Source organism: Coregonus lavaretus (genome assembly GCF_964263955.1).
Source record: "Coregonus lavaretus genome assembly, chromosome: 15".
NCBI lineage: Eukaryota > Metazoa > Chordata > Actinopteri > Salmoniformes > Salmonidae > Coregonus > Coregonus lavaretus.
Genome location: NC_140002.1, coordinates 41,274,288 through 41,291,950, shown reverse-complemented (window position 1 = coordinate 41,291,950; position 17,663 = coordinate 41,274,288). Strand labels below are relative to the sequence as shown.

The window sequence follows — 17,663 nt, the reverse complement described above, 5'->3', positions numbered from 1 at the left end:
TCTCTAATGCCCTCAGGTGGCTATAATCGGGACTGCAGTGTAGCATGGTGGCTGCAATTGATGCATCTTGTGATGCCAAGCTGCTATGCAACCCCATTTCCCTCCAAGTGTTTAATGGCACATTCCTATATTCACAGTGGTGTAGAAGACCAGTGCAGGACCCTGTGCACGTGGCAGTTCATCAACGGGGGCTTCAACAAAACAACCCCTCCACCCTCCAGAACAGCCAGGCCCAAGCTCCCCCACCACCGAGGAGTAACTGAGAGGAGGACGGGGACATGGATTACTTCTCGGTCACAGTGCTTCACCTCCCCCGAATTCTGCCTAGTGCCTCCTCTGCCTAGGGGAAGAGATAGAGAATACTGCACTCTCATACACACTGAATAAAAGACAAACAAACAGACATGCATTCATAAAAGACAAAATATACAGTATATACACACACTCACTGACACAAAAGCAGTAACATTCACACACCTGACCTTTATTTGGTTTGGGACAATTTACGCAACCATTTCGTCAATCAATTACTATGAAATAAGACCATCATTGAGTTGTCATTTCCAGTGTAGCATTTCCCCTACTCTGAAGTAAGGATTTAATGGCTATGCTTCCTAAATATATTTTGTTCCAATAAGCAGAATTCAAACACACAGAATGGCCCTGCAGCACTTGAAACACCTCACTGCTCTTCATTCTGGACCCAGTCACTGTATCCTCCAGCATAGTGACGAGCTCTAGGAGAGAAGGAAGAGAAGGAGAGGAGCACAGATGTGTAGTATCAACTGATCTGTGTGGGTACGTCGCTCAGGTTAGGATGCTAGCAGCTTAAAAGGGTGATTGTAAATGGTCTTCACCTGCTGAAACCCAGAGCCCACATTATGTCAAGGGCAGTAGCACTCCGTCTACCCCTCTGGCAGTAGACCACAATGCTGCTATCCTCCTTATGAGGGGCTTGTACTCCAAACCTCTGTTTGAACTGGTCCGGGCTCAGCCTCAGCGCCTCCTGGAGTTCCCCAACTGTTAGTAGTGGTATTTGTATTTCACTTTATTGCCCCACAATGGGAAGATTGGTTTACAGCAGTTTAAAAAGGACATGACAACATGAATCATAACAAAAGAAAATACATATCAAACAAACACAAAACATGACAGAGAAAATGTGTGCACGGTGCTGCTCTGGGAATGTTTCAAACAACATATCAAAATAAGTGTGTGCGCTGTGTGTCTGTGTGTGTTACTCACGTGGGACATTGGTGGAGCCAGGAATATGTCCAGCCTCAAACTCATCCGGATTGCGGACATCAAACAGTTGAATACTGCTGCTGGGAAACATGGTCTTCAATTGCTTGTATGACACCGCTGAATCTACACAAAACACATTAAAAATCAGACAGTCAGCCATATACACAGAGTGTACAAAACATTAAGAACACCTTCCTAATATTGAGATGAATCCCGCTTTTGCCCTCAGAACAGCCTCAATTTGTCGGGGCATGGACTCTACAAGGTGTCGAAAGCGTTCCACAGGGATACGGGCCCATGTTGACTACAATGCTTCCCACAGTTGTGTCAAGTTGGCTGGATGTCCTTTGGGTGGTGGACCATTCTTGATAAACACGAGTGTGAAAAACCCAGCAGCGCTGCAGTTCTTGACATAAACTGTTGCGCCTGGCACCTACTACCATACCCCGTTCAAAGGCACTTAAATATTTTGTCTTGCCCATTCACCTTCAATGGCACACGTACACAATCCATGTCTGAATTTTAAATAATTATTTAATCCATAATACAGTGCATTCGGAAAGTATTCAGACCCCTTGACATTTTACAGCCTTTTTCTAAAATTAATGAAATTGTTTTTTCCCCCTCAATCTACACACAATACCCCATAATGACAAAGCAAAAACAGTTTTTTAGAAATGTTAGCTAATTTACAAAACAAAAAAAACTGAAATATTACATTTACATAAGGTTGGATGGGGAGCATCGCTGCACAGCTACTTTCAGGTCTCTCCAGAGATGTTAGATCGGGTTCAAGTCCGGACTCTGGCTGGGCCACTCAAGGACATTGAGAGACTTGTCCCAAAGCCACTCTTGCATTGTCTTGGCTGTGTGCTTAGGGTCGTTGTCCTGTTGGAAGGTGAACCTTCGCCCCAGTCTGAGGTCCTGAGCGCTCTGGAGCAGGTTTTCATCAAGGATCTCTCTGTACTTCGCTTCGCTCATCTTTCCCTCGATCCTGACTAGTCTCCCAGTCCCTGCCGCTGAAAAACATCCACACAGCATGATGCTGCCACCACCATGCTTCACTGTAGGGATGGTGCCATGTTTCCTCCAGACGCGATGCTTGGCATTCAGGCCAAAGAGTGCAATCTTGGTTTCATCAGACCAGAGAATGTTGTTTCTCATGTTCTGAGAGTCTTTAGGTGCCTTCTGGCAAACTCCAAGCGGGCTGTCATGTGCCTTTTACTAAGGAGTGGCTTCCATCTGGCCACTCTACCATAAAGGCCTGAATGGTGGAGTGCTGCAGAGATGGTTGTCCTTCTGGAAGGTTCCCCCAACTCCACAGAGGAACTCTGGAGCTCTGTCAGAGTGACCATCGGGTTCTTGGTCACCTCCCTGACCAAGGCCCTTCTCCCCCGATTGCTCAGTTTGGCCTGGTGGCCAGCTCTTCCATTTAACTTCTTCCATTTAACCTTCAATGCTGCAGAAATGTTTTGGTACCCTTCCCCAGATCTGTGCCTCAACACAATCCTGTCTCGGAGCTCTACGGACAATTCCTTCAACCTCATGGCTTGGTTTTTGCTCTGAGATGCACTGTCAACTGTGGGACCTTATACAGACAGGTGTGAGCCTTTCCAAATAATGTCCAATCAATTTAATTTACCACAGGTGGACTCCAGTCAAGTTGTAGAAACATCAAGGATGATCAATGGAAACAGGATGTTCAATTTTGAGTCTAATAGCAAAGTGTTGTTTTTTTATATTTAATAAATTTGCACAAAATTCTAAAAACCTGTTTTTGCTTTGTCATTATGGGGTATTGTGTGTAGATTGATGAGAAAAAAAATATTTAATCAATTTTAGAATAAGGCTGTAACATAACAAAATGTGGAAAAAGTCAAGTCTGAATACTTTCCGAATTTATGTATGTATATATATATATATATACACTGCTCAAAAAAATTAAGGGAACACTTAAACAACACAATGTAACTCCAAGTCAATCACACTTCTGTGAAATCAAACTGTCCACTTAGGAAGCAACACTAATTGACAATAAATGTAACATGCTGTTGTGCAAATGGAATAGACAACAGGTGGAAATTATAGGCAATTAGCAAGACACCCCCAATAAAGGACTGGTTTTGTAGGTGGTGACCACAGACCACTTCTCAGTTCCTATGCTTCCTGGCTGATGTTTTGGTCACTTTTGAATGCTGGCAGTGCTTTCACTCTAGTGGTAGCATGAGATGGAGTCTACAACCCACACAAGTGGCTCAGGTAGTGCAGCTCATCCAGGATGGCACATCAATGCGAGCTGTGGCAAGAAGGTTTGCTGTGTCTGTCAGCGTAGTGTCCAGAGCATGGAGGCTCTACCAGGAGACAGACCAGTACATCAGGAGACGTGGAGGAGGCCGTAGGAGGGCAACAACCCAGCAGCAGGACTGCTACCTCCGCCTTTGTGCAAGGAGGAGCAGGGGGAGCACTGCCAGAGCCCTGCAAAATGACCTCCAGCAGGCCACAAATGTGCATGTGTCTGCTCAAACGGTCAGAAACAGACTCCATGAGGGTGGTATGAGGGCCCGACGTCCACAGGTGGGGGTTGTGCTTACAGCCCAACACCGTGCAGGACGTTTGGCATTTGCCAGAGAACACCAAGATTGGCAAATTCGCCACTGGCGCCCTGTGCTCTTCACAGATGAAAGCAGGTTCACACTGAGCACATGTGACAGACGTGACAGAGTCTGGAGACGCCGTGGAGAACGTTCTGCTGCCTGCAACATCCTCCAGCATGACCGGTTTGGCGGTGGGTCAGTCATGGTGTGGGGTGGCATTTCTTTGGGGGGCCGCACAGCCCTCCATGTGCTCGCCAGAGGTAGCCTGACTGCCATTAGGTACCGAGATGAGATCCTCAGACCCCTTGTGAGACCATATGCTGGTGCGGTTGGCCCTGGGTTCCTCCTAATGCAAGACAATGCTAGACCTCATGTGGCTGGAGTGTGTCAGCAGTTCCTGCAAGAGGAAGGCATTGATGCTATGGACTGGCCCGCCCGTTCCCCAGACCTGAATCCAATTGAGCACATCTGGGACATCATGTCTCGCTCCATCCACCAACGCCACGTTGCACCACAGACTATCCAGGAGTTGGTGGATGCTTTAGTCCAGGTCTGGGAGGAGATCCCTCAGGAGACCATCCGCCACCTCATCAGGAGCATGCCCAGGCGTTGTAGGGAGGTCATACAGGCACGTGGAGGCCACACACACTACTGAGCCTCATTTTGACTTGTTTTAAGGACATTACATCAAAGTTGGATCAGCCTGTAGTGTGGTTTTCCACTTTAATTTTGAGGGTGACTCCAAATCCAGACCTCCATGGGTTGATAAATTTGATTTCCATTGATAATTTGTGTGATTTTGTTGTCAGCACATTCAACTAGGTAAAGAAAAAAGTATTTAATAAGATTATTTCATTCATTCAGATCTAGGATGTGTTATTTTAGTGTTCCCTTAATTTTTTTGAGCAGTGTATATATTTATTGTTTGTTTGTTTGATGTATTTAACCCTTTACCTCTGGCACTAAACAGTCTCCATATATACTTCCATAAATTTTTTCAACTGGTACCGGGGGACTTTCAGACGAGTCTTGTGAGGCCTGCGGGTGTCCTAGAGCAAAACGTGTATATCATATTAGTGTGTAGACCAAACTGTCCGGACGCTACAGACAGAAGTTGGCAGATCAGCTGTACTGACTTCAGACGAGTCCCGTGACGGAGAACAACATTGTGTTCGTGAGAGTCTCATCTTTCCATAGATGGGTCATAATAGTTTGTAGGCCAAACCGTTCGGACGCTACAGACGAGTTTGTGAGAAGACCGATTTTCGGGATGTCTCATGGTCTGACAAACACCACTCTAGCTCTGTCACCTTTCACCCCAGATGCGGAAGTGAGACATCGTTGGATTAAATCAAATTGTATTTGTCACATGCGCCAAACAACCTTACCGTGAAATGCTTACTTACAAGCCCTTAACAATGCAGTTCAAGAAATAGAGTTAAGAAAATATTTACTAAAATAAAAAGTTACAATAAAATATCAATAATGAGGCTATATAATCAGGGGTGCGTCTCAATGTAGTGGATTGAAACGCACCCAATGCAAATAAACAGATATATCTAGCTTAAACTGACAGATTTATGGTTTTTTTTATTATTATGCTAATTAGATTTCCGTGGGGGCGTGGACATCGACTCTAGGGGTTTTTAACCTGTCTCCTCCCCTTCATCTACAACACCCAAACTCGGTCCTCGGGACTACAAGGGGTGCACGTTTTGGTTTTTGCCCTAACACTACACAACTAATTCAAATTATCAAAGCTTGATTAGTTGAATCAGCTGTGTAGTGCTAGGGCAAAAATCTAAATGTGCACCCCCTTGGACGAAGTTTGGGAAACCATGATCTACACTGATTGAAGTGGATTTAACTAGTGACATCAATAAGGAATCATAGCTTTCACCTGGTCAGTCTGTCATGGAAAGAGCAGGTGTTCTTAATGTTTTATATACTCAGTGTATAAACCATATCAAGAGCCATATACTGTATAAACTGTTGTGAAGGCTCATGTCATCACCCCTAATCTCTGGCCACGCCCCTCCCTTGCCACTTACCCCACCTGTTCCCACACTGCTCATTAGCACCTCTTGACTATTCAAGCAGCCGTTTTTCCCCTCCAGTTTTCCTTTTTCCTGTTGGTGAATGCATGGGGCAGTCATCAATTGTTTTCCTTTCCATGTTGTGCGCATGGGGCAGTCATCAATTGTTTTCCTTTCCATGTTGTGCGTGACTGACAAGGGGTTTCCACTAGATAACACAGCCACAAAGTCAAAAATGGCTCTATCCTAAAAATTCATGAAAACAAAAATGTGCTTTTTGGTTTTAATTTATGGTTAGGCGTAAGGTTAGCATTGTGGTTAAAGTTAGGTTTAAAATCAGATTTTAAGAGAAATTGTAGAAATAAGATGGGTTTATGTGGCTGTGTTAGCTAGTGACGACTCTGACAAAGTGAGTAACTTTCATTATTGAAGAATATGTAAGATCCTTTTAGTTTGTTCAAGTTTATATGCTGCTGCCATGTTCCGTAGTACAATTTCCTGTCAGTCCAGCATGTAAGATATATTCTCAGTTGTTTGATGCATTTCAGTTATTTATCCCTTTTGCAATTGTCAGTCATGCTTGTATGTTAACATCTCACTCTTGTATTTCCCTAGAAAAAAACAACATTATCCTGCAAGCTTTCCCCATGTAATCCTGTGTCTGCAATAAAACCCCAGCATTTGGATTTCTGCTCCATCTCCTCATTCCTACACCCTGACTGATGTACCGTAGCGGTAGAAACAGTCCTGAACTTAGCCTAGCCTGTCCACCCATTACTTTATCAGAGGGAGTCATAAGTAGAGACCCATGTGTCCTGGCTAAGGGGGTGTATTTGTACACACACACACACACACACACACACACAGAGAGACAGAGAGAACCGAGCAGTCATTGACCTCCATTACACAAGCTACTGGACTCTTTGGGACCCATTTCCCACGGGGGGCCAGTATGAACATTTTTTAAATAATGTATGCACTCACTAACTGTAAGTCGCTCTGGATAAGAGCGTCTGCTAAATGACTAAAATGTAAATGTAACATACTTTTATTTTCCTTCTATATGCATTTCTTACTGTTTTTGTTATTTTTAGTGGCAGCCTAAGGGTACATGTTTCATAAATGTATCATTTGAAATGGATAATGTACCTGTAACCACCCCCCCAACAAAAAAAATAACTTCCAGTCATTGTGGTAGCGCTAGTTAGCAATTGCGCGAGTGCTAGTTAGCAACTTTCTTCAAACTGCACACAGAGACATAAAAATGGTATCCACAAGTTCATCTGAGGAAGTAGATTGTTTCACTTTTTTATTTAACTTCTATTTATTCATTCATTCATTCCGTCGGAGCCCAATTGAGACCCTGGTCTCATTCTCAATAGTGCCCTGAGAACAAACAATTCATAAATCAACATGATATTTCAATAAAACAGAACCTACAAGATACAGCAGTTACAGATACACATTTCAACAACACAAATACATTATTACAATCAACCACTCGCAAACGTCGGTGAATTCATTCCTCATCAGTGTTCTAAACTGCCCTATTGGCACCAGAGATTCAAGATGTAATGAGGTTTGTAAATTATTCCAAACATGGGGGGCGTTAAAACTAAAGGATGATTTACCTAGGTGGGCAGAGACACGGGACCTCAAGATTTAACCAACCCTGTGAGCGGGTTTGGTGCTCTTATATTTTTATACTTTAACAGAGAAGTGAGATATGTTGGAAGCTTGTGCAGCTTAGCTTTGTAAACAAAATGGGAGAATTTAAGTGATCTACGGGAATTTAGAGAAGTCCAGCCGACCTTCTGACAACGGATGTAGTGATGAGTATTAAACCTGTCACCCGTGATAAAGCGATGCGCGCTATGGTACACAGCATCCAATGGTTTTAGAGTAGAGGCTGGTGTCAGCATAATCAAAAGCTGGCAGGAATGTTGCCTGTACAACCTCTTGTTTATGGAGAGGCATGATCTATTTCTATAAAATAAATCTCAACTGCCCTGCACGCCCGGTCAGTATTTTGCCATGATTACTACAAGTTTAGATAGATGGCTAGACTAACAATCTAAAAATTGTTAGCTGACATGGATAATTGAGTGACTGTCAGTAGACAGGTTTCCATTGACCCAGGTTTATTTGACAAAAGTAGTGTCGCAAAAAAATATATAATATATAAAATGTGTAATGGAAACGGCAGATATTCGAGACATTTTCCAAAGATCAACAATATTTTTATCCGTTCAATAAGGGTGGATTTTTCATTTGTCAAACTTTTTTTGCGACAAATCATGATAGAAACAGTGTTTTTCGAATAAATGATTTCCGAATAATTTTTAAGTTGTGTGGCACTTGATTTTGACGCTCCACTCCACATTTAATTCTAAATGCCTACTGCTTACAAAATATATTTTTTCAACTCTAAAAATAATGTTTATTTGCAGGACATGGATTATCCTGACTTTCAAAAATGCCAGAATTGCATCACCATGCTTTTCTGGTTGGCTGGATGCAAGTTTCACCATCCAATTATTTCAGATTTACAGGACTGCAAGTTTCACAATTGCGATTTGTTAATCATCGGTGTGATACGTTGGCACATGAGAATTATTAGTATGTCAAATATTAGTCAATTATTGCATTCTATCCATGTTGGCTTTCACGGGCTACCTGAGACATGAAACAGAGGTTTGAGAGCATTCAGGCTGTCACCAAATGTATTGATGCGCAATTTGCCTAAATGGGTAATGGAAACCCTTCAACTACTTAATTTCTATTATACACTGTATTGTTTAATTTTTTATGTGACGTCATTACGTCCAGCTGTTTTTAATAGACGCAAAATAGTTAAAGGGAAACGCACGATAGCAGGCAATTGTATCCATTTTCTATGCTTCTAAATAAAAAAAACTTAAATAAACACACAAAAAATCTATGGACAAGTTAATGGAAACATAGCTACTGACTGACATAAAAGACAGACAGTACATATATCAACCATATCAACTAACAAAAGGGATAGTGTGTGTATGTGGACACCTGCTCGTCGAACATCTCATTCCAAAATCATAGGCATTAATATGGAGTTGGTCCCCCCTTTGCTGCTATAACAGCCTCCACTCTTCTGGGAAGGCTTTCCACTAGATGTTGGAACATTGCTGCGGGGACTTGCTTCCATTCAGCCACAAGAGCATTAGTGAGGTCGGGCACTGATGTTGGGTGATTAGGCCTGGCTCGCAGTCGGCGTTCCAATTAATCCCAAAGTTGTTCAATTGGGCTGAGGTCAGGGCTCTGTGCAGGCCAGCCAAGTTATTCCACAACGATCTCAACAAACCATTTCTTTATGGACCTCGCTTTGTGCAAATCAAATCAAATTGTATTTGCCACATGCGCCAAATACAACAGGTACAGTGAAATGCTTACTTACAAGCCCTTAACCAACAATGCAGTTTTTTAAGAAAATAAAAAAAGAGTGTTAAGTAGAGAAAATAGATAAGTAAAACATTAAAAATAGCAGTAAAATAAAATAACAGTAGGGAGGCTATATACAGGGGGTACCGGTTAGTCGAGGTAATATGTACATGTGGGTAGAGTTAAAGTGACTATGCATAAATAATAAACAGAGTAGCAACAGCGTAAAAGAGGGGGGTGGGGTGAGGGGGCAATGCAAATAGTCCGGGTAGCCATGATTAGCTGTTCAGGAGTCTTATGGCTTGGAGGGAGAAGCTGTTAAGAAGCCTTTTGGACCTAGACTTGGCGCTCCAGTACCGCTTGCCGTGCGTTAGCAGAGAGAACAGTCTATGACTAGGGTGGCTGGAGTCTGACAATTTTTAGGGCCTTCCTCTGACACTGCCTGGTATAGAGGTCCTGGATGGCAGGAAGCTTGGCCCCAGTGATGTACTGGGCCATACGCACTACCCTCTGTAGTGCCTTGCGGTCGGAGGCCGAGCAGTTGCCATACCAGGTGGTGATGCAACCAGTCAGGATGCTCTCGATGGTGCAGCTGTATAACCTTTTGCACTGGGGCATTGTCCTACTGAAACCGGAAAGGGCCTTCCCAAACTGTTGCCACAAAGTTGGAAACACAGAATCATCTAGAATGTCATTGTATGCTATAGCGTTAAGATTTCCCTTCACTGGAACTAAGGGGCCTAGCCCGAACCATGAAAAACAGCCCCAGACCATTATTCCTCCTCCACCAAACTGTACAACTGGCACTATGCATTGGGGCAGGTAGCGTTCTCCTGGCATCCACCAAACCCAGATTTGTCAGTCGGACTGCGAGATGGTAAAGCGTGATTCATCACTCCAGAGAACGCGTTTCCACTGCTCCAGAGTCCAATGGTGGCAAGCTTTACACCACTCCAGCCGACGCTTGGCATTGCGCATGGTGATTTTAGGCTTGTGTGCGGCTGCTCGGCCATGGAAACCCATTTCATGAAACTCCCGACGAACAGTTATTGTGCTGATGTTGCTTGCAGAGGCAGTTCGGAACTCAGTAGTTAGTGTAGCAACCGAGGACAGACAATTTTTACGCTTTGCGCTTCAACACTCGGTGGTCCCGTTCTGTGAGCTTGTGTGGTGGCTGAGCCGTTATTGCTCCTAGACGTTTCCACTTCACAATAACAGCACTTACAGTTGACCGGGGCAGCTCTAGCAAGGCAGAAATTTGACTAACTGACTTGTTGGAAAGGTGGCATCCTATAACGGTGCCACGTTGAAAGTCACTGAGGTCTTCAGTAAGGCCATTCTACTGCCAATGTTTGTTTATGGAGATTGCATGGCCGTGTGCTAGATTTTATACGCCTGTCAGCAACGGGTGTGCCTGAAATAGCCAAATCCACTAATTTGAAGGGGTGTCATACTTTTGTATACAGTATATAGTGTACATGCGAAATTGTGCCTAAAATAATATTTAGGCAGTGGTGAAATCTTGAGTTCACATCACTCTACTGAAGGCCTTCACTTTGTCAAAAATGACTGAGCAGTCATTGACCTCCATTACACAAGTTACTGATTCTTTGGAACTCATACAAACAGACTTTTCTACAACTTAGCACACTTTTCAATTTCATCAATTTAGTGAATTGTAGGCATATTGGTCTCGATATAGTGTCCCAGATACCCTGGCTAGAAATGTGCATGGCATATTTTAAAATAGACAATGCGCACAGTACTAGTTGGAATACCGGGGCAGCGTACTGTCACGAGTCAAGAAATAGCCTACCTGTGGTCGGTGGCTCCTCGTAGTAGAATGCCCCAGGTTTCACATCACACAATCGGTCGGGCGTGCCACCACAGTGCGTCTCCTCTGCCACGACCACCAGTGGCAGCGGTAGTAGCGACAGCGCGCACACTACGAGAAGCATCTTCTGCATCTTTTGCATCTTTGAATGTCGCCTGAAACTATGTCCAGAGCTATTGGTCTACGTGTCTAAGTGCATGTTTTCCCTCCCCGCCCTGAAGTTGGTCATTGGTGACTCAAACAGTTTCACATATAAAGATGTTAATAAGCCACATCATTTGACATCATTTTATCACTGGCTGTGTCTTGCCCTTGTCAAGCCCAATGACTGTATATTTAAAAAAAGTCAAGTCTATGCAAGTGAGATAGCCTATTAAATAAAACGGAAGTTTCAAGTCACATTAAACCAAAAGTTAAAGACATGCTCCAGTACTTTGGCGACTAAGAAAGTATTTTTAAACCTCAAGCTTTGGGCTGTATGTGTCTATGTGTAGTTCATACAAGCATAATATATAAGCAGAATTATTGTTTTACCTCAATTAGCCACGAAATCCCTAGTTTGAAAGCAACTGTTTTATTGAAGCTGTGCTATGACATTTTCCCCCACATGGGCCAGACCCCTAGCAATTAGAGTTCTAGCCAATTAGCTTCAACCTTCACTTTTGAGTGACAGCTAGTAAGAGGCCTGCGCAGCGTTATCCAATGAGTTTGCAGGGCATGCCCAACAGCTCAGTGGACACAACAGAGAGAGGGAGAGAGAGAATGAGAGAGAGTAATGAGGTGGTGCACATATCTGCACATACATGACCAAAAGTATGTGGACACCTGCTCTTCGAACATCTCATCCCAAAATCATGGGCATTAATATGGAGTTGGTCCCCCCTTTGCTGCTATAACAGCCTCCACTCTTCTGGGAAGGCTTTCCACTAGATGTTGGAACATTGCTGCGGGGACTTGCTTCCATTCAGCCACAAGAGCATTAGTGAGGTCAGGCACCGATGTAGGGCGATTAGGTCTGGCTCACAGTCAGCGTTCAAATTCATCCCAAAGGTGTTCGATGGGGTTGGGGTCAGGGCTCTGTGCAGGCCAGTCAAGTTCTTCCACAACGATCAAATCAAATCAAATCAAATCAAATCAAATTTTATTGGTCACATGCGCCGAATACAACAGGTGCAGACATTACAGTGAAATGCTTACTTACAGCCCTTAACCAACAGTGCATTTATTTTAAACAAAAAAGTAAGAATAAAACAACAACAAAAAAGTGTTGAGAAAAAAAGAGCAGAAGTAAAAAATAAAGTGACAGTAGGGAGGCTATATATACAATAGAATAAAGTGACAGTAGGGAGGCTATATATACAGGGGGGTACCGTTGCATAGTCAATGTGCGGGGGCACCGGCTAGTTGAGGTAATATGTGCATGTGGGTAGAGTTAAAGTGACTATGCATAAATACTTAACAGAGTAGCAGCAGCGTAAAAGGGATGGGGTGGGGGGGCAGTGCAAATAGTCCGGGTAGCCATGATTAGCTGTTCAGGAGTCTTATGGCTTGGGGGTAGAAGCTGTTGAGAAGTCTTTTGGACCTAGACTTGGCACTCCGGTACCGCTTGCCGTGCGGTAGCAGAGAGAACAGTCTATGACTAGGGTGACTGGAGTCTTTGACAATTTTGAGGGCCTTCCTCTGACACCGCCTGGTATAGAGGTCCTGGATGGCAGGGAGCTTTGCCCCAGTGATGTACTGGGCCGTACGCACTACCCTCTGTAGGATCTCGACAAACCATTTCTGTATGGACCTCACTTTGTGCACAGGGGCATTGGCTAGTACATGACTAGTACAGGACTAGTAAAGGCCCAGTGCACTACTTTTTTAAATATATTTTTTAACTAGATGTATTTGAATGTTGACCAGCATTTGTAACTTGAGTCTGATAATTATCTGTACAAAACAGTTAATCTGATAATACTTGTGGAATACAAAAGCACTTGTTTGATATACAGTAATAGTCAAAAGTTTTAGAACACCTAATCATTCAAGGGTTTTTCTTTATTTTTACTATTTTCTACATTGTAGAATAATAGTGAAGACATCAAAACTATGAAATAACACATATGGAATCATGTAGTAAACAAAAAAGTGTTAAACAAATCAAGATATTTTAGATTTTAGATTCTTCAAAGTAGCCACCCTTTGCCTTGATGACAGCTTTGCACACTCTTGGCATTCTCTCAACCAGCTTCATGAGGAATGCTTTTCCAACAGTCTTGAAAGAGTTCCCACATATTCCTTTCCTGTGGTGGTCCTCATGAGAGCCAGTTTCATCATAGCGCTTGATGATTTTTGTGACTGCACTTGAAGAAACTTTCAAAGTTCTTGAAATGTTCCAGATTGACTGACCTTCATGTCTTAAAGTAATGATGGACTGTTGTTTCTCTTTGCTTATTTGAGCTGTTCTTGCCATAATATGGACATGGATACAGAATGGCGCCGAAAAAGATGGCAGCTGTTTTACAGCCCTCTAACCAATTGTACTATTATGTGTGTTTTTTTCATTTTTTGTAATTTATTCTGTACATAATGTTTCTGCCACCGTCTCTTATGACCAAAAAGAGCTTCTGGATATCAGGACAGCGATTACTCACCTCGTATTGGACAAAGATTTTTTTCTTCAACGAGTCGGACGCAAAGGATATCCAACAGACACCCGACAAGGCCCAAATCCCCGTCATTCGCATGAGAAAGATATCGTGGACGTAGGTCGGGGTGTCTTGTAAGGATCCGACGGCGGGCGAGTAAACTGCCTCTTCCATCAATCCTATTAGCCAATGTTCAATCATTTGAAAATAAATTAGACGACCTAAGGTTATCCTACCAATAGGACATTAAAAACTGTAATATCTTATGTTTCACCGAGTCGTGGCTGAACGACGACATGGATAACATACAGCTGGCGGGATATACGCTACATCGGCAGGATAGAACGGCTGACTCCGGTAAGACAAAGGGTGGTGGTCTGTGTATATTTGTAAACAACAGTTGGTGCATAAAATCTAATACTAAGGAAGTCTTGCGGTTTTACTCGCCTGAGGTAGAGTATCTAATTATAAGCTGTAGACCACACTATGTACCAAGAGAGTTTTCATCTATATTTTTTGTAGCTGTCTATTTACCACCACAAACCAATGCAGGCACTAAGATTGCACTCAATGAGCTGTATAAGGCCATAAGCAAACAGGAAAACGCTCATCCAGAGGCAGCGCTCCTGGTGGCCGGGGACTTTAATGCAGGGTAACTTAAATCCGTTCTACCTAATTTCTACCAGCATGTTAAATGTGCAACCAGAGGGAAAAAAACTCTAGACCACCTTTACTCCACACACAGAGACGTGTACAAAGCTGTCCCTCGCCCTCCATTTGGCAAATCTGACCATAACTCTATCCTCCTGATTCCTGCTTATAAGCAAAAACTAAAGCAGGAAGCACCAGTGACTCGGTTAATAAGGAAGTGGTCAGATGATGCAGATGCTAAGCTACAGGATTGTTTTGCTAGCACAGACTGGAATATGTTCCGGGATTCTTCCGATAGCATTGAGGAGTACGCCACATCAGTCACTGGCTTCATCAATAAGTTCATCGATGACGTCGTCCCCACAGTGACCGTACGTACATACCCCAACCAGAAGCCATGGATTACAGGCAACATCCGCACTGAGCTAAAGGGTAGAGCTGCTGCCTTCAAGGAGCAGGACTCTAACCCGGACGCTTATAAGAAATCCCGCTATGCCCTCCGACGAACCATCAAACAGGCAAAGAGTTAATACAGGACTAAGATTGAATCGTACTACACCGGCTCTGACACTCGTCGGATGTGGCAGGGCTTGCAAACTATTACAGACTACAAAGGGAAGCACAGCCGTGAGCTGCCCAGTGACACAAGCCTACCAGATGAGCTAAATCACTTCTATGCTCGCTTCGAGGCAAGCAACACTGAAGCATGCATGAGAGCATCAGCTGTTCCGGATGACTATGTGATCAAGCTCTCTGTAGCCGATGTGAGTAAGACCTTTAAACAGGTCAACATTCACAAGGCGGATTACCAGGACGTGTACTCCGAGCATGCACTGACCAACTGGCAAGTGTCTTCACTGACATTTTCAACATGTCCCTGACTGAGTCTGTAATACCAACATGTTTCATGCAGACCACCATAGTCCCTGTGCCCAAGAACACTAAGATAACCTGCCTAAATTACTACCGACCCGTAACACTCATGTCTGTAGCCATGAAGTGCTTTGAAAGGCTGGTCATGGCTCACATCAACACCATTATCCCAGAAACCTACACCCACTCCAATTTGCATACCGCCCCAACAGATCCACAGATGATGCAATCTCTATTGCACTCCACACTGCCCTTTCCCACCTGGACAAGAGGAACACCTACGTGAGAATGCTATTTATTGACTATAGCTCAGTATTCAACACCATAGTGCCCTCAAAGCTCATCACTAAGCTAAGGACCCTGGGACTAAACACCTCCCTCTGCAACTGGATCCTCAACTTCCTGACGGGCCTCCCCCAGGTGGTAAGGGTAGGTAACAACACATCTGCCACGCTGATCCTCAACACGGGGGCCCCTCAGGGGTGCGTGCTCAGTCCCCTCCTGTACTCCCTGTTCACCCATGACTGCATGGCCAGGCACGACTCCAACACCATCATTAAGGTTGCCGACGACACAACAGTGGTAGGCCTGATCACCGACAATGATGAGACAACCTATAGGGAGGAGGTCAGAGACTTGGCCATGTGGTGTCAGGATAACAACCTCTCCCTCAACGTGCTCAAGACAAATGAGATGATTGTGGACTACAGGAAAAAAAAGAGGACTGAGCACGCCCCAATTCTCATCGCCGGGGCTGTAGTGGAACAGGTTGAGAGCTTCAAGTCCCTTGGTGTCCACATCACTAACAGACTATCATGGTCCAAACACACCAAGACAGTCATGAAGAGGGCACGACAAAGCCTATTCCCCCTCAGGAGACTGAAAAGATTTGGCATGGGTCCTCAGATCCTCAAAAAGTTCTACAGATGCACCATCGAGAGCATCCTGACTGGTTGCATCACCGCCTGGTATGGCAACTGCTCAGCCTCCGACCGCAAGGCACTACAGAGGATAGTGCGTACGGCCCAGTACACCACCGGGGCCAAGGTTCCTGCCATCCAGGACCTCTATACCAGGTGGTGTCAGAGGAAGGCCCTAAAAATTATCAAAGACTCCAGCCACCCTAGTTATAGACTGTTCTCTCTGCTACCGCACGGCAAGCGGTACCGGAGCGCCAAGTCTAGGTCTATCTATTTTCTTTACTTAACACTCTTTTTTTAGCTGTCCAACTGAATATACTAATCTTTCAACAGAGATAACACTCATGCAAGCTTGGTGAAGGCATAATCATCAATCTTGACGGCTATTGAATAATGACTTAGATAGTATTTACTCACAAATGGAATAACACTAAGTCAAACCTATAGGACTCTAGGTGTGCATAGGCTATATGGAGTTAATGTAGAATGCTGTGGGAACAACCGAGTCATTGCCTGATTTGTCGTTTAAATGTTTCCAGATAAAGACACATGTAGAGAAGAAAGCTGGAAAGAAATTTGATGTTTTCACCGCAAAAACATTCACAACACAAGTTGTGGCTGGGACCAACTTCTTCATTAAAGTGAGAATGTGTATTTTAAAATCGTTTTGTCTCTGCTTTCTAGCCAATGTTTAGCAAAAATAAATGTATTGGTTCCACTACAGCAGTGTTTCCCAAACTCGGTGCAGGTTTTGTTTTTTGCCCTAACTAATCATAAAGTTTTCATAATTTGAAATAGCTGTGTAGTGTTAGGGCACAAACCAAAACGTGTACCGAGTTTGGGAAACCCTGTACTACAGTGAGTCATAATTTTGTTTTCAAGCACTGTGAGAGCTGTGACTCCCAGCCACACCCTCACCACCCCTGTATGGGTTTCAAAGCATTAGGCTGTGTTAAAAATGTATAGGGAGTGAACATGTACTGGAAGAGCTTTGTAGACACTAAACAAACTGGTCATTACTCAGTACATATGAGCCTTGAGAGTCCCGTCTCTCCATCACCTATGGATCACTCATCGGACCCTAATCCTTCCCTTTCTCATAGGTCCATGTTGGTGGAGATGAATTTATGCACCTGTGCGTCCATAAAACACTACCCCACGCTGGCGGGAAACTGGAGCTGAATTGTGTCCAGAATCCCAAAGCTCACCATGACCCTATTGGTTTCTTCTGATTACCTGTAACTCCCTGCAGAGGATGCCACCCCCATACTCCAGCCGCCATGCCTGCTCTGGATCATCTGTACCCTTGTTGCTTATGGTCACCTGTACTGTATTGTAGTGTAATATACTGTATTGTATACTTCCATTGGTAAAAGCCGTCTACACCTTTGACTAAATGTATTTTGTTACAATGCAATGTAAATAAACATTTGACAGACCATTTTTGCAAAACAAACAAA

At 43.8% G+C, this 17,663-nt stretch overlaps 1 protein-coding gene across 1 annotated transcript; it reads right to left on the bottom strand.

Moving 5' to 3' along the window:
• Positions 1–463: 463 nt before the first annotated feature.
• On the bottom strand, positions 464–11,742 carry LOC311143002 (thiosulfate:glutathione sulfurtransferase-like). Its single transcript, XM_084178794.1, has 5 exons — positions 11,661–11,742; positions 11,109–11,287; positions 1,246–1,368; positions 858–1,020; positions 464–737 (listed from the first exon to the last, which is right to left on the bottom strand). The coding sequence occupies exons 2-5, from the start codon at positions 11,266–11,268 to the stop codon at positions 683–685; spliced, it is 501 nt and encodes a 166-aa protein (XP_084034920.1). The 5' UTR covers positions 11,269–11,287; positions 11,661–11,742; the 3' UTR covers positions 464–682.
• Between the last annotated feature and the right edge of the window lie 5,921 nt (positions 11,743–17,663).

Excerpts from the sequence above, each read along its gene's own strand:
- LOC311143002 (XM_084178794.1), bottom strand. The coding sequence starts at position 11,268 with ATGCAAAAGATGCAGAAGATGCTTCTCGTAGTGTGCGCGCTGTCGCTA. Across the intron at positions 1,369-11,108 it reads CGAGGAGCCACCGACCACAG|ATTCAGCGGTGTCATACAAG; the intron begins GTAGGCTATTTC and ends TGTTTTGTGTAG. Across the intron at positions 1,021-1,245 it reads TGGCTCCACCAATGTCCCAC|TTGGGGAACTCCAGGAGGCG; the intron begins GTGAGTAACACA and ends CACTACTAACAG.